Here is a 17,268-nt window from a genome sequence, read left to right on the forward strand (position 1 = left end):
TACTGGTTCAATGGCAGCGGGGGGGGGGGGGGGGGGGGGGGGGACTTTGGTTGATTGTGGTTGTGAATGCGAATCTTTGAACTTTGATTGTTTGGGACTGATTGCGTTCAGTTCAAGAAAGCTACACGTGACATACAGCAAGGCATTTATTCTAACCTTTTGCTGAGAATTTAGAATCCAAAGCCACAGGTCAGATTTCGTCTTGCATCTGTCTCTGCCCGACGCATTAGCTCGGCCTTTGTTTTTCTTCTTCCCCATTCAGATGTTTTCAAAGCTTCTGAAACTCCATGTATCGCTCAAACCCAGCTGTACTACTAGCACATAGAATGTTGAATTCCTGTTTTGTCGTTGTATTCTCAACCCTGTACGGCCAAGGCTGGACAATGGTGTGTTTTTTCTTGATAGTCATCCCACAAAGCGTAGCGAACTGTGTAATCCTACACTCATCCATGAACATGTTAAAGTACTTGTCCCATGGTTTGAACATATCGGAACAGGTAGTACGCAAGACTAGGTCAGGATGTGCAGCTAGATGCATTCCAGCTCTATTCATACTTACAAGAGATTTGTCGAACGGGATGTACTCTTTAAGGCGTTCCATCGCCGGTGCGAGCGACTGTAAATCTCCTTGCGGGTTTACTTCGTGATCAACTTCCACAGCAGCATTTATGAAGAGCATAAGTAGTGTGGCGTTTGGGTTCTGTGAAATCGGCTTGAGGAGTTGTGAGAAGAGCTGGAGGCAAGTGTGCGGGCCGACATAACCTCGATCGCATACATTGGAGATCTAGTGCAAACGTCAACGAATCAAAAAGTACCACGATGATCGAGAAAGTGCGCATCTCACCTCGATCCGGTCAAACTTCATGTCGCCGAGATAGGGTCCTATATCTTGAGCACCCATGTTGAACAGCCGGAACGAGATGTTGGAACTTCGTAGCCGGCTGCAGAATCTACGAAGCAGACCCCTGATGTGGAAGAAGATGGCACCGAACTCATCTGCTTTCGCAGCTGGAGCGTCCTCCATATACTCCCCGAAAAGCCAACCACCACGGGGACTAGCGTCATCGTTCATTAGCCAGTCATTTTTGAAAGAACAGCGTGCTTGATTGATGTTAATTCTTGTTTCATTTCATAAAATCAGAGGAATCTTACGGGTTGGGCGTGTCAAAGTCTGTGGTGGAACAACCATAAGGGAGCAAGATGCCAGTATGGCGAAAGTACATTTCTCCTTGGCGAACACCAGCAGGCATTTTCAGCATAGCTTTATCACGATAGTCGACTCTCTCGGGAGCTAACGTGACACGGCGACGAATTTGCTGAGCAGTTTCTGCTGACAGTCCTTCCGGAACCCGGCAAAACGTCGCCAAGCGAGCCCATTCGTCTTTCTTCAGTGCTATGCTTAGATTTCGGCCGTCTATGTCAAATGTCTTTGCCTGTAATGTATTGCCCGGCTTTTTCTTGATCTTCTGGTAAACATCTTCGATCATGGGAAGGATGGTGGACTGAATAGCCTGCACCATATCGCGAGGAAGTAACGCTGAGTACCATAAATGGATAATCATCGGTACTGCAACGTCTGGTTCGAATTGGAGCGCAGTGAGAAGCATGATGGCATTGCGAGCCGTGACGATGAAATCCATATCGTTTATAACAGCAACGCAGTGACCTTTGTATCCCTCTGGCAGCCCGGCGGTAGTTTTGATGACATTGCGAAGATCTCCAGACGCAGCAAAGAGAAGGTTGAAGTCGTGACTCGTTGCACTGGTCTTGCCTTCATTACTCTGCAGCTGCAGAATATCGAGAGCAGGCATGTTACCCCAGAGATACTTTCTGTTGCCGAACCCAGCGTGTGAGGGACCCTCGCTGATAAAAGCGGGCTGGCGACTATTAAGATACCATTCGGGCTCCCAAGTGTCTTTCATGAATGGGGATTTGCATGCTTTCTTGTGACGAGACCAATCTGCAATCTGACATTCCTTTGAGCAATACTGTTGTCACGTCAGTAGGTTAGATAGGGCTATAAAAACAAGGCTATATGGTCGCGAAAAGTGAACTAGAAAGACAGCAAACATACTTGAACCATACGGCAGCCAACACATACAAGCCCAGCATGTCCCTGACATGGCATCTCCTTGCTGTTGGAACAAAGTAGCGGATTGCTGAAAGTCGCCAGACCGGGAAAATCAACTGCCATCTTTTTCTTAACGTGCTAGGGAAGTTGCGGTGCTGTCAAAACCTGTCGTCGCTTTGCACGATTTTGGCATATGAATACTATGGTCCGTCGGAAAGACAAAGTGGGATTCAACAAATTGATAAACTCCAATGATTATAATGCGATCTATGAGGAAAATTGTAGGCAAACGAATGTCGTGAGAGCAAACAGCTAGACCGTGAAGGCGACTATTCACATGACGTAGCGATAACCTGGTGCGTTTGCATAGGATTCAACGTTTGGCCACCGACAAGAGGAATGGGAAGAGTGCCCAATCATTTGACGACACGACTACTTTCGCAATCTCAAGTTTACATAGGCAACCTATATGATACTAGCAAAACCCTGGTTTTTCCACATATAGTACATGTGTGGATATGCTTGTAGAATAGCTGACGTATTATTATACAGATGTAGTATGCAATAAGTTTGTACGACCCAAAATGTTTATTGGCCCCCACGCTGAACGTGTTTGTGCGTGGTTTGGTGTAACTGGCAATGCCGTTTCTTCAACGGCAGCGCCCCAAAAACGCTTGCTGTGCTCTTCCACTTTTCTTGTCGGGTTGTAACAGCTTTGGAAACTGTCGGTCTGCTTCCCTGATACAGCTACAAAGTTTTTGCAATTCAAATTGCATTCGAGATCTGGCCATAATAGAGGAGTTACTGCGTGTCTAATATACATGTATCACGACTGTTATGATGTTAGATGGCTCAATTTGCGCGCAGGCTTGTGTAACACCCCCACTCTGCACGATGAGGTATCGATAGTGGCTGTGTTATCAGACACGCGTGATGAACAGAACCTAATATCCTTACACGCAGATGCCTACAAAGAGTCAAGCCCGTCGACTTTGCTTATGCTCTTCGCCTGAAGAAAGAGTGACTAGCGGACTATCAAATCTATGCACAGTGATTGAAAAGATACGCCAATGCATAGTTGTCCTTGAAAATTTAAGTCATCATTGTTGTGCTAAGCTATGTATGATTGTTTGCGAATATGAGATGTCGCAATACAGGCTTTGGATCAGCTTTGCGCGTTCTTGTTACGATGATCGTGTAGAATCGTATGCGTTTGTGAAAAGTGAGCGGCGTTCAATCACTTCTTCGTTTTCACTGCCCTGAACCGTCAACTGTACTTCCACTGTTCTCTCTGCACAAATAAATCATCTCACCAGGTAACCATCAGCGATGAAAATGCGAGTGACATCGAGGTAGTTAAGTTTGTGACAGTCTGGAGTCGCCTGTTCCTTATTCGTTATAGACAGACCTGTTCATCAACACAGCCATGAGTTTATAACGGAGAACTTGTTCATACGCCATCAGCCTATAAGAGTATTCAGATACTTAATTGTTTAAAGCCATCTGTCACATTTCTGCCTCTGTTCGGGTGGTGATCGAGCTTTCGTTTATTTCGACCACCCTCAGTGGGCTCTGAGGGGCTTCCAGATTGTCTTAAACCCGTCCTCTGTCTTCTTCAAATTCGGTACGCGATGTCATTTAAGAAAATCTAGGATCTGCTCGAACTGATACAAAGTACTCTCGCGTACGCCGTTGTTACTAGTGACCCGAATAATTGCCCTTTGAGGTAAGTCTTCTTCCATGCACGCTCTGGAGACGACGTCACTATCCTTTTTGATGCCGCATATCAAGGCAAATGAGTCGGGGAACTTTCGTTTTTAAAAAAACGCTTTCTCAGAGTACCAAAAGTGGTACTTGAGATGAATCTAATCTCGTCCGATATAGCCAAAGGATGTTGTGTTATCACATCCCGAGTTTTGCCTTGATGTCGTTACACAGCAACTTCCTCTCGCCATGTTTGTGGTTGCACATGGGATCAACACACTAACCTCCGACGCCTCGCAGATCGTCCCCGCCCAAGCAGGCACGCTATCGAGCACGCTAGTATCTAGCCCAGGAACTTTTCTGCGACTGCGCATTCCAACAGCCGTCTCAACGTCCTGATTGGAGGGCCACCATCATAACCCTCGACCTCCTTGATACCACCAACGAGTAGCAATGGCAAAAGCAGTACTTGCTGGCAGTACCGGCCTCGTCGTACGTCCCAGTCGCTCCGTCTCTCACACCAGACACACAGCTAACGACTCTACACAGGGCTCCAACATCCTCTCCACCCTCCTCGGCCACCCCTCCTTCTCCTCCGTCTTCGCTTTCTCGCGCCGCGACTTACCCAACCCCAATGGCTCCACCAAGCTCCAACCCATCATATCCGGCGATTCTGCGCAATGGGCGTCTCAATTCCCCTCAACCGAAGCTCCCAAGATATTCTTCAGTGCCCTCGGCACCACGCGCGCAAAAGCCGGCAGTGTCGAAGCCCAGCGCAAAATTGACTACGATCTCGCTCTCGATCTAAGCAAAGCCGCCAAACAAGCCGGCACAGAGGTATGCGTCCTCATCTCGAGCAAGGGCGCGGATGCAAAGTCATATTTTGCATATCCGAAGATGAAAGGCGAATTAGAGGAGGCGATTAAGGCTCTAGGCTTCAAGCATACGGTTATAGTGCGGCCCGGGGTGATTGTTGGGGATAGAGAAGAGAGTAGGCCGGCTGAGGCAGCACTTAGGAGTGTGGCTCAAGGCTTGAAGGGATTGGTTGGGAGTGGCAAGTTGACGGATTCATGGGCGCAGGACGCGGATGTTATTGCGAGGGCGGCGGTGAAGGCTGGAGTGACATGTTTAGAGGGGAAGAGGGAAGAAGGCGTGTGGGTGGTGTCGGGGGAGATTGTTGAGCTGGGCAAGGCGTAGGGGTGTGTTGGATTGAGAGGAGGAGAGGTGGTGGCTTGGAAGAGCGTGTGATGATGTTATACCCGATCCAATTCTTTGGTCTTGATCTACGAATAATACGTGGTATTATTTGGCTGCATAGGAGCGCTGGACCCGTCCATTCACGCCGCAAATTTCCTCGGAAAACAGTCCACCAATCGTGGTATACAGCTCCGAATGCCTGCGTCCCCTGATTGCAATTCACGACGACGACGACAATAACCATAACGACAGTCACTAATTCTACGACTCATAATTCCTAATCAACCTCCTCCAGCATCATCACCATCCCTACCACAAATCCCGTCTGACCAACCATCACACCACCGTCTCACCACCCCCTCTATTCCTCCAGACCCCTGACTCGCGCCCGCCCGGCTGGCCCGCCCGGCGCCCTCCGCTTACCGAATACCAAGGCAGAAGAAATATCACACCATCCTCACCCAACCAACAACACACAGCCCACCCCCCCTGCTCAGGCCCTAAGCAAAACTCGTCTAAAGTACACCACGCGCGGACATGCGCGTGCTCAACCTGGTAATTTGCGCCGGCGGTGCGCGACTGCGTTCGATGAGTAAACTGATGTGTTACCGCTTTCGGTAGTTTTTTATTGCGGGTTTGGGGGGGTTAGTAAGTCGGGTGGGTAAGGGTTATGCCGGGTGGTGTAAGGTGAGATGGTGGTTTCGCTCACGCCATCGAGGCAGTTTGGTGGTGCGATGATTGGGGATCGCTGGTATGGCTTGATATCGTTTTATCAATACAGATGATGGCTAGTTGGTATATAGGATGGAGTGTCTTTTTGTAAAGGTGTTTTTTGTACTACATCAACGACAACAACTACAACGCATTCATACAAACGAGCAGCATCTTTACAGAACGAGTATACAAACTATACGATCTTGATATCGACAAGAAATCTTTTTCCGAGAAGCCAAACTACGAATTTGAAGGACTGAAACGACAAGAGTCCAAGACATCGACCGATAACAAAGTCTCATCTGACTATCCCATCACCACAACAACACAACAAAAATGCCTTCAGCAACGCAAGCACGTATCATGTGGCGCACTCTCTCCCGCGGTATGGTCGAGCCCCACCCTTTTGCCCGCAACCCCATAACCATAGCACCGCATGCCTGGCGCGCGGGCGACTTGGGACAGAGACTAGTTAAGACGAGTGCTGTGTAAGTCACCTCCTTCCCTCTTCAAAAAACAAAAAAGCAAAAGCTAATAGGCTTGACAACAGCTACTTCCCCTTCTACGCCGTAATCCTCGGCTGGCCCGCCGCGGCCGCATGGTGGTTCAATGGCCGCATGTGACTCACCGCCGCGCAACCCGAAAGCGAGGGTGAGGAAAAGAAAGGGCTGAGTAGCCAGGAGGTGCAGGACTTGATTTTGAATATGAGGTGGGATGATTAAGGGAATTCTTTTGTGTATATATCTCTTTGGGTCAGCATTCGAGGCGTTTTCTTTTGTGGGTTAGAAGTAAAAGGAGGCCTGAGGAGCTTTCTGAGATATGAATTTTGAATTTTTAAAACCTGTTTATGTTGGGATTGAGTGAATTCGAGTATGTGGATAGAATGGAGATCCCTACGTGCTAAGACGCACTGTGTGGTAGAATGCTTTCTGCTCTAGAACCTAGCATAGTTCATAACTATGAGTTTATTCGGTGGTGTATGAGCAGAGTTTATGAGCGTAGTTCAAACGAGCAGCAGATTCCGGGTGAGTAGGGCCGCACTTAAAGTCTGTGAGCTACATCGAGACACCCTCGAGGAGTCTAATAACTAATTAAAGAGCCTTTAGGATTCTGGCGACATTGGTGTAGGTTCCGCAGATACCTGTAAATCATTCTATTATAGTTATCCAAACGGATGTCCGTGGATCTTAGTCGTAGGAGGAACAATGATCGTATCTAATAAAACAGTGCACGACAATGAAGTTACATGGCAAATTGGTCCCGCTGGCAACCAGCCTTGGAAGCGTTTACTTTCCTCTGGCTCCGGATTTTCGCAGTTCTTCGAACGTCCGAATTACCAGAAACCCGTAGTCGAAGAGTACCTGAAAAACCATGATCAAGGCTATCCGTACTGGGAGGGGATAAACTACAACCATACAAGACCTGGGTTTTACAACCGTGCTGGTCGAGCTTACCCAGATGTAGCAGCTAATGCTGGTCCGGTAGGTTAATTCTCGCTCACTTCCCAATTTATAGCATGATCTCCCACTCACCGTCATGGATCCCCGAATGGCTAGCACGGAAACGAGAGCAGGATGGAGGAACAAGCCTTTCTGTGCAACTCATCGGTGTGATGCTCGCACGTAGCGTCGATGAGCATAGAAAGATTGGGAAGGGTCCTGTGGGAGTTCCTCACCATGTTCTTTACAGTAACCCTCGGGTCTTTCGAGATGTTGTGAGTGGCAATAACCCCGGCTGCGGAACCCAAGGCTTTCCCGCGACAAACGGATGGGGCCTTCCTACAGGGCTAGGTGTTCCAGACTACCAAAAGCTCCTTGAGCTCTATTTGCGGTTGCCGTAGTAAAGTAGAAGTGGCTTTCTGTCACACCCTGTGCACTTCCGAGCCTATCAAAGTTCGTCTAGGCTTCTGTATCTTAGATGATCTTCAGCTTAATTATTGGAAGAATAACTATATCCAACGGCACTACATGATATCACTCATGAGAATTAATTGCTAGCAACTAACCGACCTACCTATGAACAATTGAGCTTATAAGATGGACTGCCTTTTGTAATCGTTTACATTACTGAGAGCAGGTTTATAGTATGATCAGTTAGTAGGGAAGCACTTGACTTGAGATGTTGTGACAGTATCTGCTGTAGGCATGCGCTATAGTAGTTACTCTTATCAGCCGACTACTACGGGTATAGCGCTGAATCTATACACAAGTATACTATAGATAGTCTAAGGGTATATAAGAGAAAGTGTCCTGTTATACCGTGTATCTCGGCAGGTAAGGATGAACGTTACTGATTAGTTGCGGGATGTGGTGAAAGAGCGTATTACAAGTCTAGAGCGATAGTGCCTATGCCTCTACTCACGCAACTCAACATACTTGTTTCCTTTTCCGATTCTTGAAGGGCGGTCCCGCGATGCTCGACTCGGCCTGAACATACGTCTACCGTACATGTTCCGCAATTGCCCACTTCGCAGGAGCTATCAATGTCCATGCCTACGGCTTTCAGTGCATCGAGTAGCGATTGCGTTGCGCCAACTTGTACAGTCCTCTTGCTCTTTTGGAGCTCTGCTGTAAATGGATCACCGGAAGTTGTGGTTGTGAAGGCTTCGATGTGGACGGACGACTCGGGAATGCCGTAAGACTGTGCGGTTTTGACAACATCGTCCATGAGTCGGGTTGGCCCACAGGTGTAGATGTGTGTCCGGTCGTTTGATTTACCGAGAATGGAAGAGACGTCTAGGCGCTGACCGGCAGACTTGTTGTAGATGGTTGCATGTGGGCCTAGTGCTGTAATTTGGGCTACGAAAGGTACTTCTTCCGCAACGGCGTAATGCAGATGGAAGTTTTGCTTTGTTTCCTGAAGCTGCTCAAGTGCGACTAGGAAGGCTGTAATGCCTATGCCACCCGCGATGATAATGTGACTGTCTGCTTCTTTGGCCAGTGGGAAGCTGGCTGTGATGCGCCCAACCGTTAAAATGTCACCTATATTGGCCTCCTCGTGCAGGTACTTTGAGCCGCCGCGGCTTTCGGGTTCGAGAGCGACGCCAAGTTCAAAACGTTTGGATGTCCCGCTGGTTACTGAGTAGGCGCGCACCAGCTTTCCGCCTAGCTTCACTCGTACATGGCTACCTGGCTGAACAGGAAGGGTATCGGAAACATCCTCTACTACCTCAAACGTAAAGGCTGCTACATATTTGGTCTCTTTCCTCTTCTCTACTAGGCGATATTCGTTCCAGGCGAATGTTTTTTCGTCCTCGCCGCCGAACAATCTACCGCTCTGGTCCTCAGCTACGCCCTTGTCAAGTCTAGCCTGGAACTGGCCCTTGATGTCCCAACCAAGCTGAGGTATCTTGACGATCTCCTCCATCATCTTAGTGTTGCTGGTTTCGATGAAGAGATAGTACATGATACGCGCCACTGTCCATTCCGGATGTGGTCGCTCGAGCAGCGAGATCATGTCCCCCTCCTTGATGGTGCCGGTCTTTATTATGCGATATAGCCAGCCAGTGCGAAAAAGAGTCTGCGTGCGCTTGGCCATGTCCTTGACTTCGAAACGGTGGTTGAGTTTGAAGCACGGTCCTCGTGGTTCGGTGACTTCGACAATGATGTCCCCAATGGCAAGCCGATCCCCAATACAAAGGGTCTTCTCGCTAACTTCTGTGCTGAACAAGTTTTCACCGAATGCGCCGGGTCTGAAGTAGTGTTCTGAGTTCGGCAATTCCTTTTTCCAGTCGTCGTAATGAGAAGAGCAGTAGTGGAGGAGAGCCTTGTCTGGGCTCACATGCTTGGGAAATGCATGTTCATCTGTCGTGATACCCAACTCGGATATTTCAATGGAGCCGGTCAAAGGAGTCTTGTAGATTGCTGATTCGATCTTGCCATTCCAAAGGGATTTTTTGATCTTGCCTGCTCGCAGCTGAACCAGCGGGAAGGGAGTGAATTGAGGAGGGTTCTTTAGTGTGTCTGGATCTGGAGGGGGAGGAGGAATCCATGCAGAGGGCGCCATTGCGGTTGTGTGGCGACAAGACGCAGCTAAATTGAAAAGGATCGCGTCGAGGGTTTAGGATGATTCAATGATTTGTCTGTGTTGAATCTTCTACCATTGCATCAATTGCATGGATAAATACACCTGAAAACAGACACAATAAATCTGACTGGTCATGTGATATTGCCTAACCTGCTGATGCCTGGGGCGAGAAATAGTGTTCCTGGAGTGGGTATGACAATCTAGAATAGACATGAGACCATTCCGTCTTTGGAAGGACGATAGATTAGAAACAATAAGCCATTGGGATACGACGACATTGTGTTTTTAACTGGATGCGGTGGAACGCTTCAGTTTCGCGCAGTGCAATCTATGTTGCAACCATCGTCTACACCCAATCTCTTCAATGCTACAATAGGGTAAGTTAGGGTAGTGTGCCACAAAGTGGTTAGCTTTGCATGCCGGAATTTGGCTTTGATATCTTTTGTTCAAAGTCAACATTAAGAGACATTTGATTGCATATTTTAAATGGCTTGTTTTGTCCAGACATATGTATGCAGGACAGATCCCCAAAGTCATCAATATGCGTGTCCTGGTCACGTGAGCGATCTCTTCGGTCGGACTTCGGTGAATGACGTCACATCATCGTCGTACGAAGCTTCACACGTATCTACTCGTCACCTTAACCAGTGTGTATATCAACAATATCTAGTTTTAAAATACATCTCAGTCACTCAATCGATACTCTCAAGAACATTGAAGAGCTTTCCCACAGTACGCCCATACAGATACCACATCTAGAAACTCAATTCAATCCTCAAAATGTTCCGCATCCAGCCCTCACGCGCAGTTCAACGCGCAGTCTTCACTCGCCCTCGAGTTGTTCGTCCCCGCTTCCTTTCAACGAGTCCGGTACGGTTTGCGCAAAAGGACGCACAAGACAAAGACTCACTCAACCCACGATCGACCGAGTATGCCAAATCTGGCTCTGATGATGCCGCAGCACATTCAGGCGCAGCTTTTGATCCCTCAAAGACATCTCCAGAGGCAGAAGAAGCACATGCTGAGCGCGAAGCTGGCGGGAAGCAGAACAGCTTGAACGTCAGCCCTGGAAACAAGGACATCAGCGAACCCAACAGCCCCACTGTTGGAGGACACGGAGGCGCGCCAAACAAGAAGAGCAGCGGTGCAGGCAGTGCACCAAAGAACAGCTCGGGATGAGCACACCCAGCATGCTATGGTTTCTCAGTGATAGGGCGGACACACAAGGGGGGGGGGGACAAATATGAGCTGAGTAGGCGCATGGGAGATATGGATGATGCACAGAGCATTTGGGGCACGTCACAGTGGTGATAAAATTAAGCTACTTTTACATTTTTCAAGAAATGGTGTACATACATTCTTGGGGGAGCTGGCGCATAGCACGTACAATCCCAACGTTCAATCAGGATACGTTTTCTTGTGGTACCTTCATCCACCTGTTGCAACTTTTGCAAGGCTGGTCACAAATCAGCTCCACTTCAATCCTGCCTGACGTCGTGTAGAGTGCCCAGATTTGCAGTGGAGCGTGAATGCCCACGCAACAGGTCTCACTGCACGAGATGACGTCACAGCCCATGACTGTTGTTAAAGACCTCCACAGCCATAACACGCTCTGTCTCAGTGAGCAAATTCTCTTCATAAATATTGTCACGATATCCGTCGCCTTTTCCCCTAAAGCATCCACCTTTATCAACTCCCTTTCCAAGCCTCAAAGCACCGACAATGGCACCCCGCACTATTCTTAGCGCTACGCGTTCTCTCCGCACACCCATGACCCTGACGACGCGTCGTACCTTTGCAATTACACAGCGCATGGGCATCAAGGAAGATGCCGACCGCAGCTCAGACCAGATCGAGCAAGCCAAGCAGGACCAGCTCAAGGAACAGAAGCAGGGACAGGGGCGATGGCGCGAGGATCTAGCCAGCTCTGGCGAAAGCAATATCGCCGCCGACCGGCAACAAGTCGACAACCACGACGCACACATGAAAGAGTTGCAGCAGGAAGGCAAGAAGAAGGGAGAGAAGGGGGAAATGTAGATCTGTGGGCTGGGAGAAGCCATGGACGTATGTCATACATACATGCATACATGATGATTGGGCATTTGCAAGCAATTGGTGGCTAGTTTCGTCATCACGACAGGAAACGTACAACCCCGTATCGAGGGAATACGACAAAGTTTTCGAATATAAAGAGGATAGGAAGTAATGGGTGCATACAGCCGTTGAATTCAACAAATGTCTCCCAGGCCTCCACTATTATGAAACGAGGCGGCGCTGTCAGATGCATGCTCTCCGTTTTTAGGTGTCAATATTAGGGTGGCGTAGTCCGTTTCAGCAATCAACTAGATCCGTCATGCCCTACATGTAAGGGGCTGGCTTTGTTCATACCGTTGGCCATGCGCATGTTCTTCCGCTTTCCGCCCGAGATGCAGATTGTCGGAAAGCGCGGGACCACGATGCCGTGATTGTGTGGTCGTATGCATGACTCAGATAATATCATGAGGGCCATGTCGCAAGATCGATCTGTATTAGAGTTCGGCCGCACGGTGGTCCGTCGTAATCAGCCAAACTTGTTCGGCAAAGGCATCCATTGCCGTGTCTAGGCGGCAACCTAACCCTTCGCAGAAGACATGCGTTTCTCGTCGAACGATCCCTGACGATGATCAATACCAACACTAGTCAATACTTTGGTCTCAAATACTCCTACATCCCTACATTGCTTCGCCAACTACCTCGCTAGAATACTTCTTGCTCTACTCATCTGTATCGCCATTGGATACACAGGTCAGATGCCCCCTAAATCTCAGCGCAGCCGCGCTTGTTCCCAATGCCGCACGAGACGCGTCAAGGTTCGTTTACTGTGTACCACACACATCCGGTACAACTATTGACCTCGTGTATCTACAGTGTGATGAGACGCCAGAGACATGCAATCAGTGCCGCCGTCTGGGAATCAAATGCTCAGGGCCACTGCAAGGCTCCATCGTCATTGACATGACGGAGCGTGTGGTGAATCCAAAAGGACGAAAAAAGAAAGAAACAGTGAGAGCATCAGCATCAACATTAACTAACGAGACCGCTGCCGCGAAGAATTCGCATCATGCAGTATCTATCGCATCGAAAAAGCCTGCTACCCCACTAGACATGCCTCTTCAGAATCCAATGTTTCCTACCAACAGTCGACATGCTGAACAGGTGGAGAGGGCCACGACAGCAATCCGCTACCACTACAGGCCTCCTACCTTCAACCAGCCTTCGAAAGCCTTGTCATCGATACTGGACAATGCCTTCCTCACCCATTATGTAGAGCTCAACCATGTTAAAAACGGTTATGCACCTGAACTTCAGTGGCTTGTTCACTTGCCAGAAATATTTAGTAACGCCTCCAAGCCCGCTGTCAGAATATCACTTCGAGCAAAGTCCATGGCATTTTACGGCAAATACCATAATGACTCAAGTATACTCATCGACTCCTGGAGATGGTACACTGTTGCATTGAGTGCGCAGCGAAACTCGATAGCAAGAATGAAAAAGAACGATGTCCCAGATGAAGGAGAAGTTCTGGTGCCCCTCATCCTCGCGCTATATGAAATTTACGTTGGCGCAACGTCTGCTGGCTTGGTCGCCCACCTAGATGCAGCAGGAGAGATTATGAAGATGCGAGGCCCAAGCAACTGTAGATCTGGGGTAATCTGGCCGCTCTTCAAAGCCATCCGCGGCCAAGAGGTATGTTTACGATATTCCGCACTCCCATAGTCCTACGCTAACGGCTCCTAGGCTCACATGTCAATCATTTTTAACAAAAAGTCGACGTTTGCTTCCCCAGATTGGATGACAATACCATTCGTCGATATGCCCAGCGACCCGCACCAAGACCTCGCCAGTATCCACTTGATGATGCCTTACTGTATGGCTTATCTAGAGATACCAGGATCTTTGCGTGCTGTTTTCGAGACGGCCATACCACCCAATGTTGATGTAACACCTGCTAAGGAACTCACATGTAAACTGCTCAAAGACCTCGACAGCTGGGCCGAAAATTACCCTCATCTGGCGAAGCGATTCACCAGCCCTGGGAATACTCAAACCCCAGAGTCTTCCTCGCAATCCACAAGACAGAAATCCCCCAAAACAGGAAAAATCAACCCAGCCAAAGAACTAATCAGTTCAAATTACATGGCAGATCGAGTCCTGCTCAATATGCTCATGTACAAGATGCACACAGAATCCAGAACTCCCTTGGCACCATCTGAGTATAGCATAGGACACTATTATTCCGAAGCGCAGAATTATTCCCAAGCCATACTGCAGACTGCAGCTGAGATTGAACGAGCAAAGACGCCTGGATTCGACCTTTTGCGCTGCGTCAGTCCTGTTGTAATCGTAATTTATTGCGCTCCGATGGCGGAACTGAGAATGCAAGGCAAGATGATGTTGGGCAGGTGGGCAAGCCAAATTCAAGGACTTGCGTCAACTATGGACCGCTTGTGAGCCGAGTCTTGCCAGCTCCACTTCAAGGCGTGGAGAACCGCTCCAGAGGTCTAGGCAGCTACTCGTGGATCTCAAAGAGAATAGGACAAATGCTAATCATTTCATGATACTTTGTCTTTGTCTCATTGGCGGAGGCAATAATGAGCTCTTTATCACAAATATCACGTCTTTGTTGTAACAAACAACCCAAATCTTTCTTTGTCTACTCGGAAATTGTAGAAGCAACTCTACCCTAATCACGCATCTGATGCCCTAATATGCCAATGTACGCATCAGTAATCAATCCACTCATCATACTCGACTCGTAATATCTGCTGCATCCAACTGAACCAATTTTGAACGACCTTGGAGCGAAGAAGCAGTGACATATCGACGCCTCGCTGGAGATATGGCACCCATATCCCTTTCATTCACAGCCAACGATGCACCTTGCCCGAATTTCTTCGGGTCCCAAGAGCATCGCGCCCAAGTCAGTAGAGCCATCACACAGAGTCTCTTTGGGACCACCGCAACATACGAAAGCTTGACTCCCAAAGAAACGATACGGCACCAGACACCACCGGATAGCTGGGAAAATCCAGCACGCGATATCCTATCCGAAGCCTCAGCCGCCGGGACAATCGAAACCAACAATCCTTTTCTCCAAACAAGTAGCTGTACTCTACTACCACCAGCTCAACTCCAACTCACCCGAACCCCACAACCGCAATCCCACACACCCCGGGATAACATTAACATGCCACAGCCCTTGCTCCCGCCACTCTCACCGCCACCCTCGCACACCCAAGCACCACGCCCTCCGCCCTCCTCACAATTCGAATGCGGCCAACGCACCACCTGGACCCCTCCACCTCCCACCCCACACCTCTCCTCACCCACACTCCCCCGCTGCTCTCTATCCCCTAAGCAAGCATTGCGCCAGGAATATCGCTTTGACGACCCCGTCACACCAGACATGCATCGACTACGCGAGCCTCTTCACATACTAGACGCTGAACGCAACCCTGCGGTTGAGAATCTGCAAGGAGGAGGGGAGATGGAGGAGACGGTTTCGGCTATAGATAAGGAGATAGTGTTGTGTGAGGTTAGGGAGAAGTATGAGGAGGCGGTGGGGAGGGCGTTGCTGGCGCGGTATAATGGGTTGGTGTGGAGGTGGCGGAGGGAGAGGGTGGTGCGTGGGGGGAAAAGTGGAAAGGGAATAGTGAATAAGAGATAGAGGACCGATGTAGAGGTATTTGCAATAGAAAAGGCAGAAATCTTTCTTCTTTACTTGCTTGATGCTGGATTTGTCGTGACGATGGCGGGTCGTCTCGATGTGATGCTGGATGCTGGCGATCGGCCGAATTCACTAATCGGGATGATCTGAGGGAGTTCATCCTAGGAAACATGTGCCGTAGAACGCGGATGTGCGGGTTTTTTCTGTAATTTAGCAAGGAATTTATCTGGAAGACAGGGCATAGTGCCCCCTTGCTCGCGGAATAAGTCTCCAAGTCCGATGCATTTCGAGATGGTAATCTTGGCTGTGCGCTGACGTGCATAATAAAGCCGTGGTTTTTCGGATCCGCACGTAGTAGGAAGTCTCTGTGCAAGCATTTGGTCTTGTCCTGGATAATAAATTATAGTAAGATTCCTGGGGTGCATTTGGGGTATGCTTGCGATCAAGATTGAAAAAGTGCCCGATTCGGCCAAGTGCGTACACGAACGCAAGTAGTAGTACCGGTACATCCCCGCCGCCACCGTCAAAACTACGATCACATCGCAGCGCAACTCAAACCTTCCGAACTCCAAAGTTCTTCGCTGGTGCTGGGGATTTGCGACAGCTACATGAACATTAAAGAGAAAATGTTTCGCGCTTCGCCCAATGTTCTGTGGCAAATCGATTGCACAGGCCAAGGCTGATTGCAATTCAAAAGTGCGGTTCGTGCAATGAAGCGGGGAAGGTCCGAGTGACCTAAAGTGGAAACCTTATGCGGTTCCGCATACAAACAGTCCACAATACAGTCAAGAAGCCAGACAATTGCGCCATTGACATCGTAATTCCGTTCGAAAATGGCCTGACAGTCCGATGAGGGGGGTTACCGTGCAGTCCAGATGCCAGGGAAAATGGGGAAGGCTGCTATATAGTTCCGGGAGAATGTACATCTTGTCTCTTTCTTCGCAGAACCGTCTACTCCAAGTCAATTGCAAAAAACACAAAACGTTTACTTCTTACCTTAACATCAAATCTCTTTTGTTCTTTTCACTTACTTGAAGAATAAGATAAATCAAAATGCCCAGCATCCACCCAGCAATAGACAACGGCATCAAAAAGGGCAACCCCAACTTCCCTGGCGGCAAACTTTACTGCCACTGCCCGTCCGACAAAGTCGAAGTCACGCTCTCGAGCAACGTCGCGCACAACCACGCATGCGGATGCTCGAAATGCTGGAAGCCGCGCGGGGCCCTCTTCTCCGTCGTCGGCGTCGTGCCTAAAGAAAACGTATCCGTGACGGCCAACGGCCACAAACTGCACATTATCGACGAATCAGCAGCCATCCAGCGTAATGCGTGCAAGGAGTGCGGCGTCCACCTCTTCGGCCGCATTGTGGTCGACCATCCATTCAAGGGCCTCGACTTTGTGCACACGGAGCTCAGCAACACGAGCGGCTGGCAGGAACCGCAGTTTGCGGCGTTTGTAAGCAGTATTATTGAGCAAGGCTTCAATCCGGCGCAGATGGATGCTGTGAGGGAGAAGTTTAGGAGCGTGGGGTTGCAGTCGTATGATGTTCTCAGTCCGCAGTTGATGGACCTCATTGCTACGTATACGGCACAGAAGAATGGCAAGTTGCCGGCTAAGTTGTAGAGGGTAGGTTGGTGTTGCGATGGAGGGCGTTTGGGGTGTATGTACATATGTACGTGGGGACTGTGTATTTATGTTAGTAGAGGATGTGTCATGGTATAGAGCTTAGAGGTTGGCTCTTTGGGGGCTAGGATACACGAAGACAAAGACTTATCAATGACGGTGCGACTTGCGCGCTTTTATATATGATGCTACTGAGCACCGTGATCGCGCGCTAAACTCTTCT

The 17,268-nt window shown here is 49.0% G+C and overlaps 9 protein-coding genes across 9 annotated transcripts; 7 read left to right on the forward strand and 2 right to left on the reverse strand.

Moving 5' to 3' along the window:
- Nucleotides 1-268: 268 nt before the first annotated feature.
- Nucleotides 269-2,194, reverse strand: PSV08DRAFT_176202 (uncharacterized protein; the record flags this gene model as incomplete). The annotated part of the gene is made up of 4 exons (XM_014223951.1): nt 269-784; nt 845-1,118; nt 1,153-1,988; nt 2,075-2,194. 4 exons carry the CDS (start codon nt 2,192-2,194, stop codon nt 269-271), a joined length of 1,746 nt encoding a protein of 581 aa, XP_014079426.1.
- A 1,909-nt stretch (nt 2,195-4,103) lies between these two features.
- PSV08DRAFT_198793 (uncharacterized protein) lies at nt 4,104-5,226 on the forward strand. Its single transcript, XM_014223952.1, has 2 exons — nt 4,104-4,267; nt 4,325-5,226. The coding sequence occupies exons 1-2, from the start codon at nt 4,229-4,231 to the stop codon at nt 4,970-4,972; spliced, it is 687 nt and encodes a 228-aa protein (XP_014079427.1). The 5' UTR covers nt 4,104-4,228; the 3' UTR covers nt 4,973-5,226.
- Nucleotides 5,227-5,727: 501 nt separating this feature from the next.
- Nucleotides 5,728-6,459, forward strand: PSV08DRAFT_33940 (uncharacterized protein). The gene is made up of 2 exons (XM_014223953.2): nt 5,728-6,174; nt 6,237-6,459. The coding sequence occupies exons 1-2, from the start codon at nt 6,023-6,025 to the stop codon at nt 6,307-6,309; spliced, it is 225 nt and encodes a 74-aa protein (XP_014079428.1). The 5' UTR covers nt 5,728-6,022; the 3' UTR covers nt 6,310-6,459.
- Nucleotides 6,460-6,972: 513 nt separating this feature from the next.
- PSV08DRAFT_219530 (pyruvate kinase-like protein) lies at nt 6,973-9,691 on the reverse strand (the record flags this gene model as incomplete). The annotated part of the gene is made up of 2 exons (XM_014223954.1): nt 6,973-7,067; nt 8,119-9,691. 2 exons carry the CDS (start codon nt 9,689-9,691, stop codon nt 6,973-6,975), a joined length of 1,668 nt encoding a protein of 555 aa, XP_014079429.1.
- Nucleotides 9,692-10,365: 674 nt separating this feature from the next.
- Nucleotides 10,366-10,982, forward strand: PSV08DRAFT_360671 (uncharacterized protein). Its single transcript, XM_014223955.2, has one exon. It carries the CDS (start codon nt 10,493-10,495, stop codon nt 10,889-10,891), a length of 399 nt encoding a protein of 132 aa, XP_014079430.1. The 5' UTR covers nt 10,366-10,492; the 3' UTR covers nt 10,892-10,982.
- Nucleotides 10,983-11,510: 528 nt separating this feature from the next.
- Nucleotides 11,511-12,054, forward strand: PSV08DRAFT_282511 (uncharacterized protein). The gene is made up of 2 exons (XM_014223956.1): nt 11,511-11,703; nt 11,738-12,054. The coding sequence occupies exons 1-2, from the start codon at nt 11,525-11,527 to the stop codon at nt 11,916-11,918; spliced, it is 360 nt and encodes a 119-aa protein (XP_014079431.1). The 5' UTR covers nt 11,511-11,524; the 3' UTR covers nt 11,919-12,054.
- A 339-nt stretch (nt 12,055-12,393) lies between these two features.
- PSV08DRAFT_219534 (uncharacterized protein) lies at nt 12,394-14,502 on the forward strand. Its single transcript, XM_014223957.2, has 3 exons — nt 12,394-12,561; nt 12,620-13,438; nt 13,490-14,502. The coding sequence occupies exons 1-3, from the start codon at nt 12,502-12,504 to the stop codon at nt 14,201-14,203; spliced, it is 1,593 nt and encodes a 530-aa protein (XP_014079432.1). The 5' UTR covers nt 12,394-12,501; the 3' UTR covers nt 14,204-14,502.
- Nucleotides 14,503-14,591: 89 nt separating this feature from the next.
- On the forward strand, nt 14,592-15,419 carry PSV08DRAFT_349533 (uncharacterized protein; the record flags this gene model as incomplete). The annotated part of the gene is made up of 1 exon (XM_014223958.1): nt 14,592-15,419. One exon carries the CDS (start codon nt 14,592-14,594, stop codon nt 15,417-15,419), a length of 828 nt encoding a protein of 275 aa, XP_014079433.1.
- A 957-nt stretch (nt 15,420-16,376) lies between these two features.
- PSV08DRAFT_198800 (Mss4-like protein) lies at nt 16,377-17,045 on the forward strand (the record flags this gene model as incomplete). The annotated part of the gene is made up of 1 exon (XM_014223959.2): nt 16,377-17,045. The coding sequence occupies exon 1, from the start codon at nt 16,473-16,475 to the stop codon at nt 17,043-17,045; it is 573 nt and encodes a 190-aa protein (XP_014079434.1). The 5' UTR covers nt 16,377-16,472.
- Between the last annotated feature and the right edge of the window lie 223 nt (nt 17,046-17,268).

Source organism: Bipolaris maydis (assembly GCF_028858645.1).
Source record: "Bipolaris maydis strain C4 unplaced genomic scaffold PSV08scaffold_4, whole genome shotgun sequence".
Classification (NCBI taxonomy): domain Eukaryota; kingdom Fungi; phylum Ascomycota; class Dothideomycetes; order Pleosporales; family Pleosporaceae; genus Bipolaris; species Bipolaris maydis.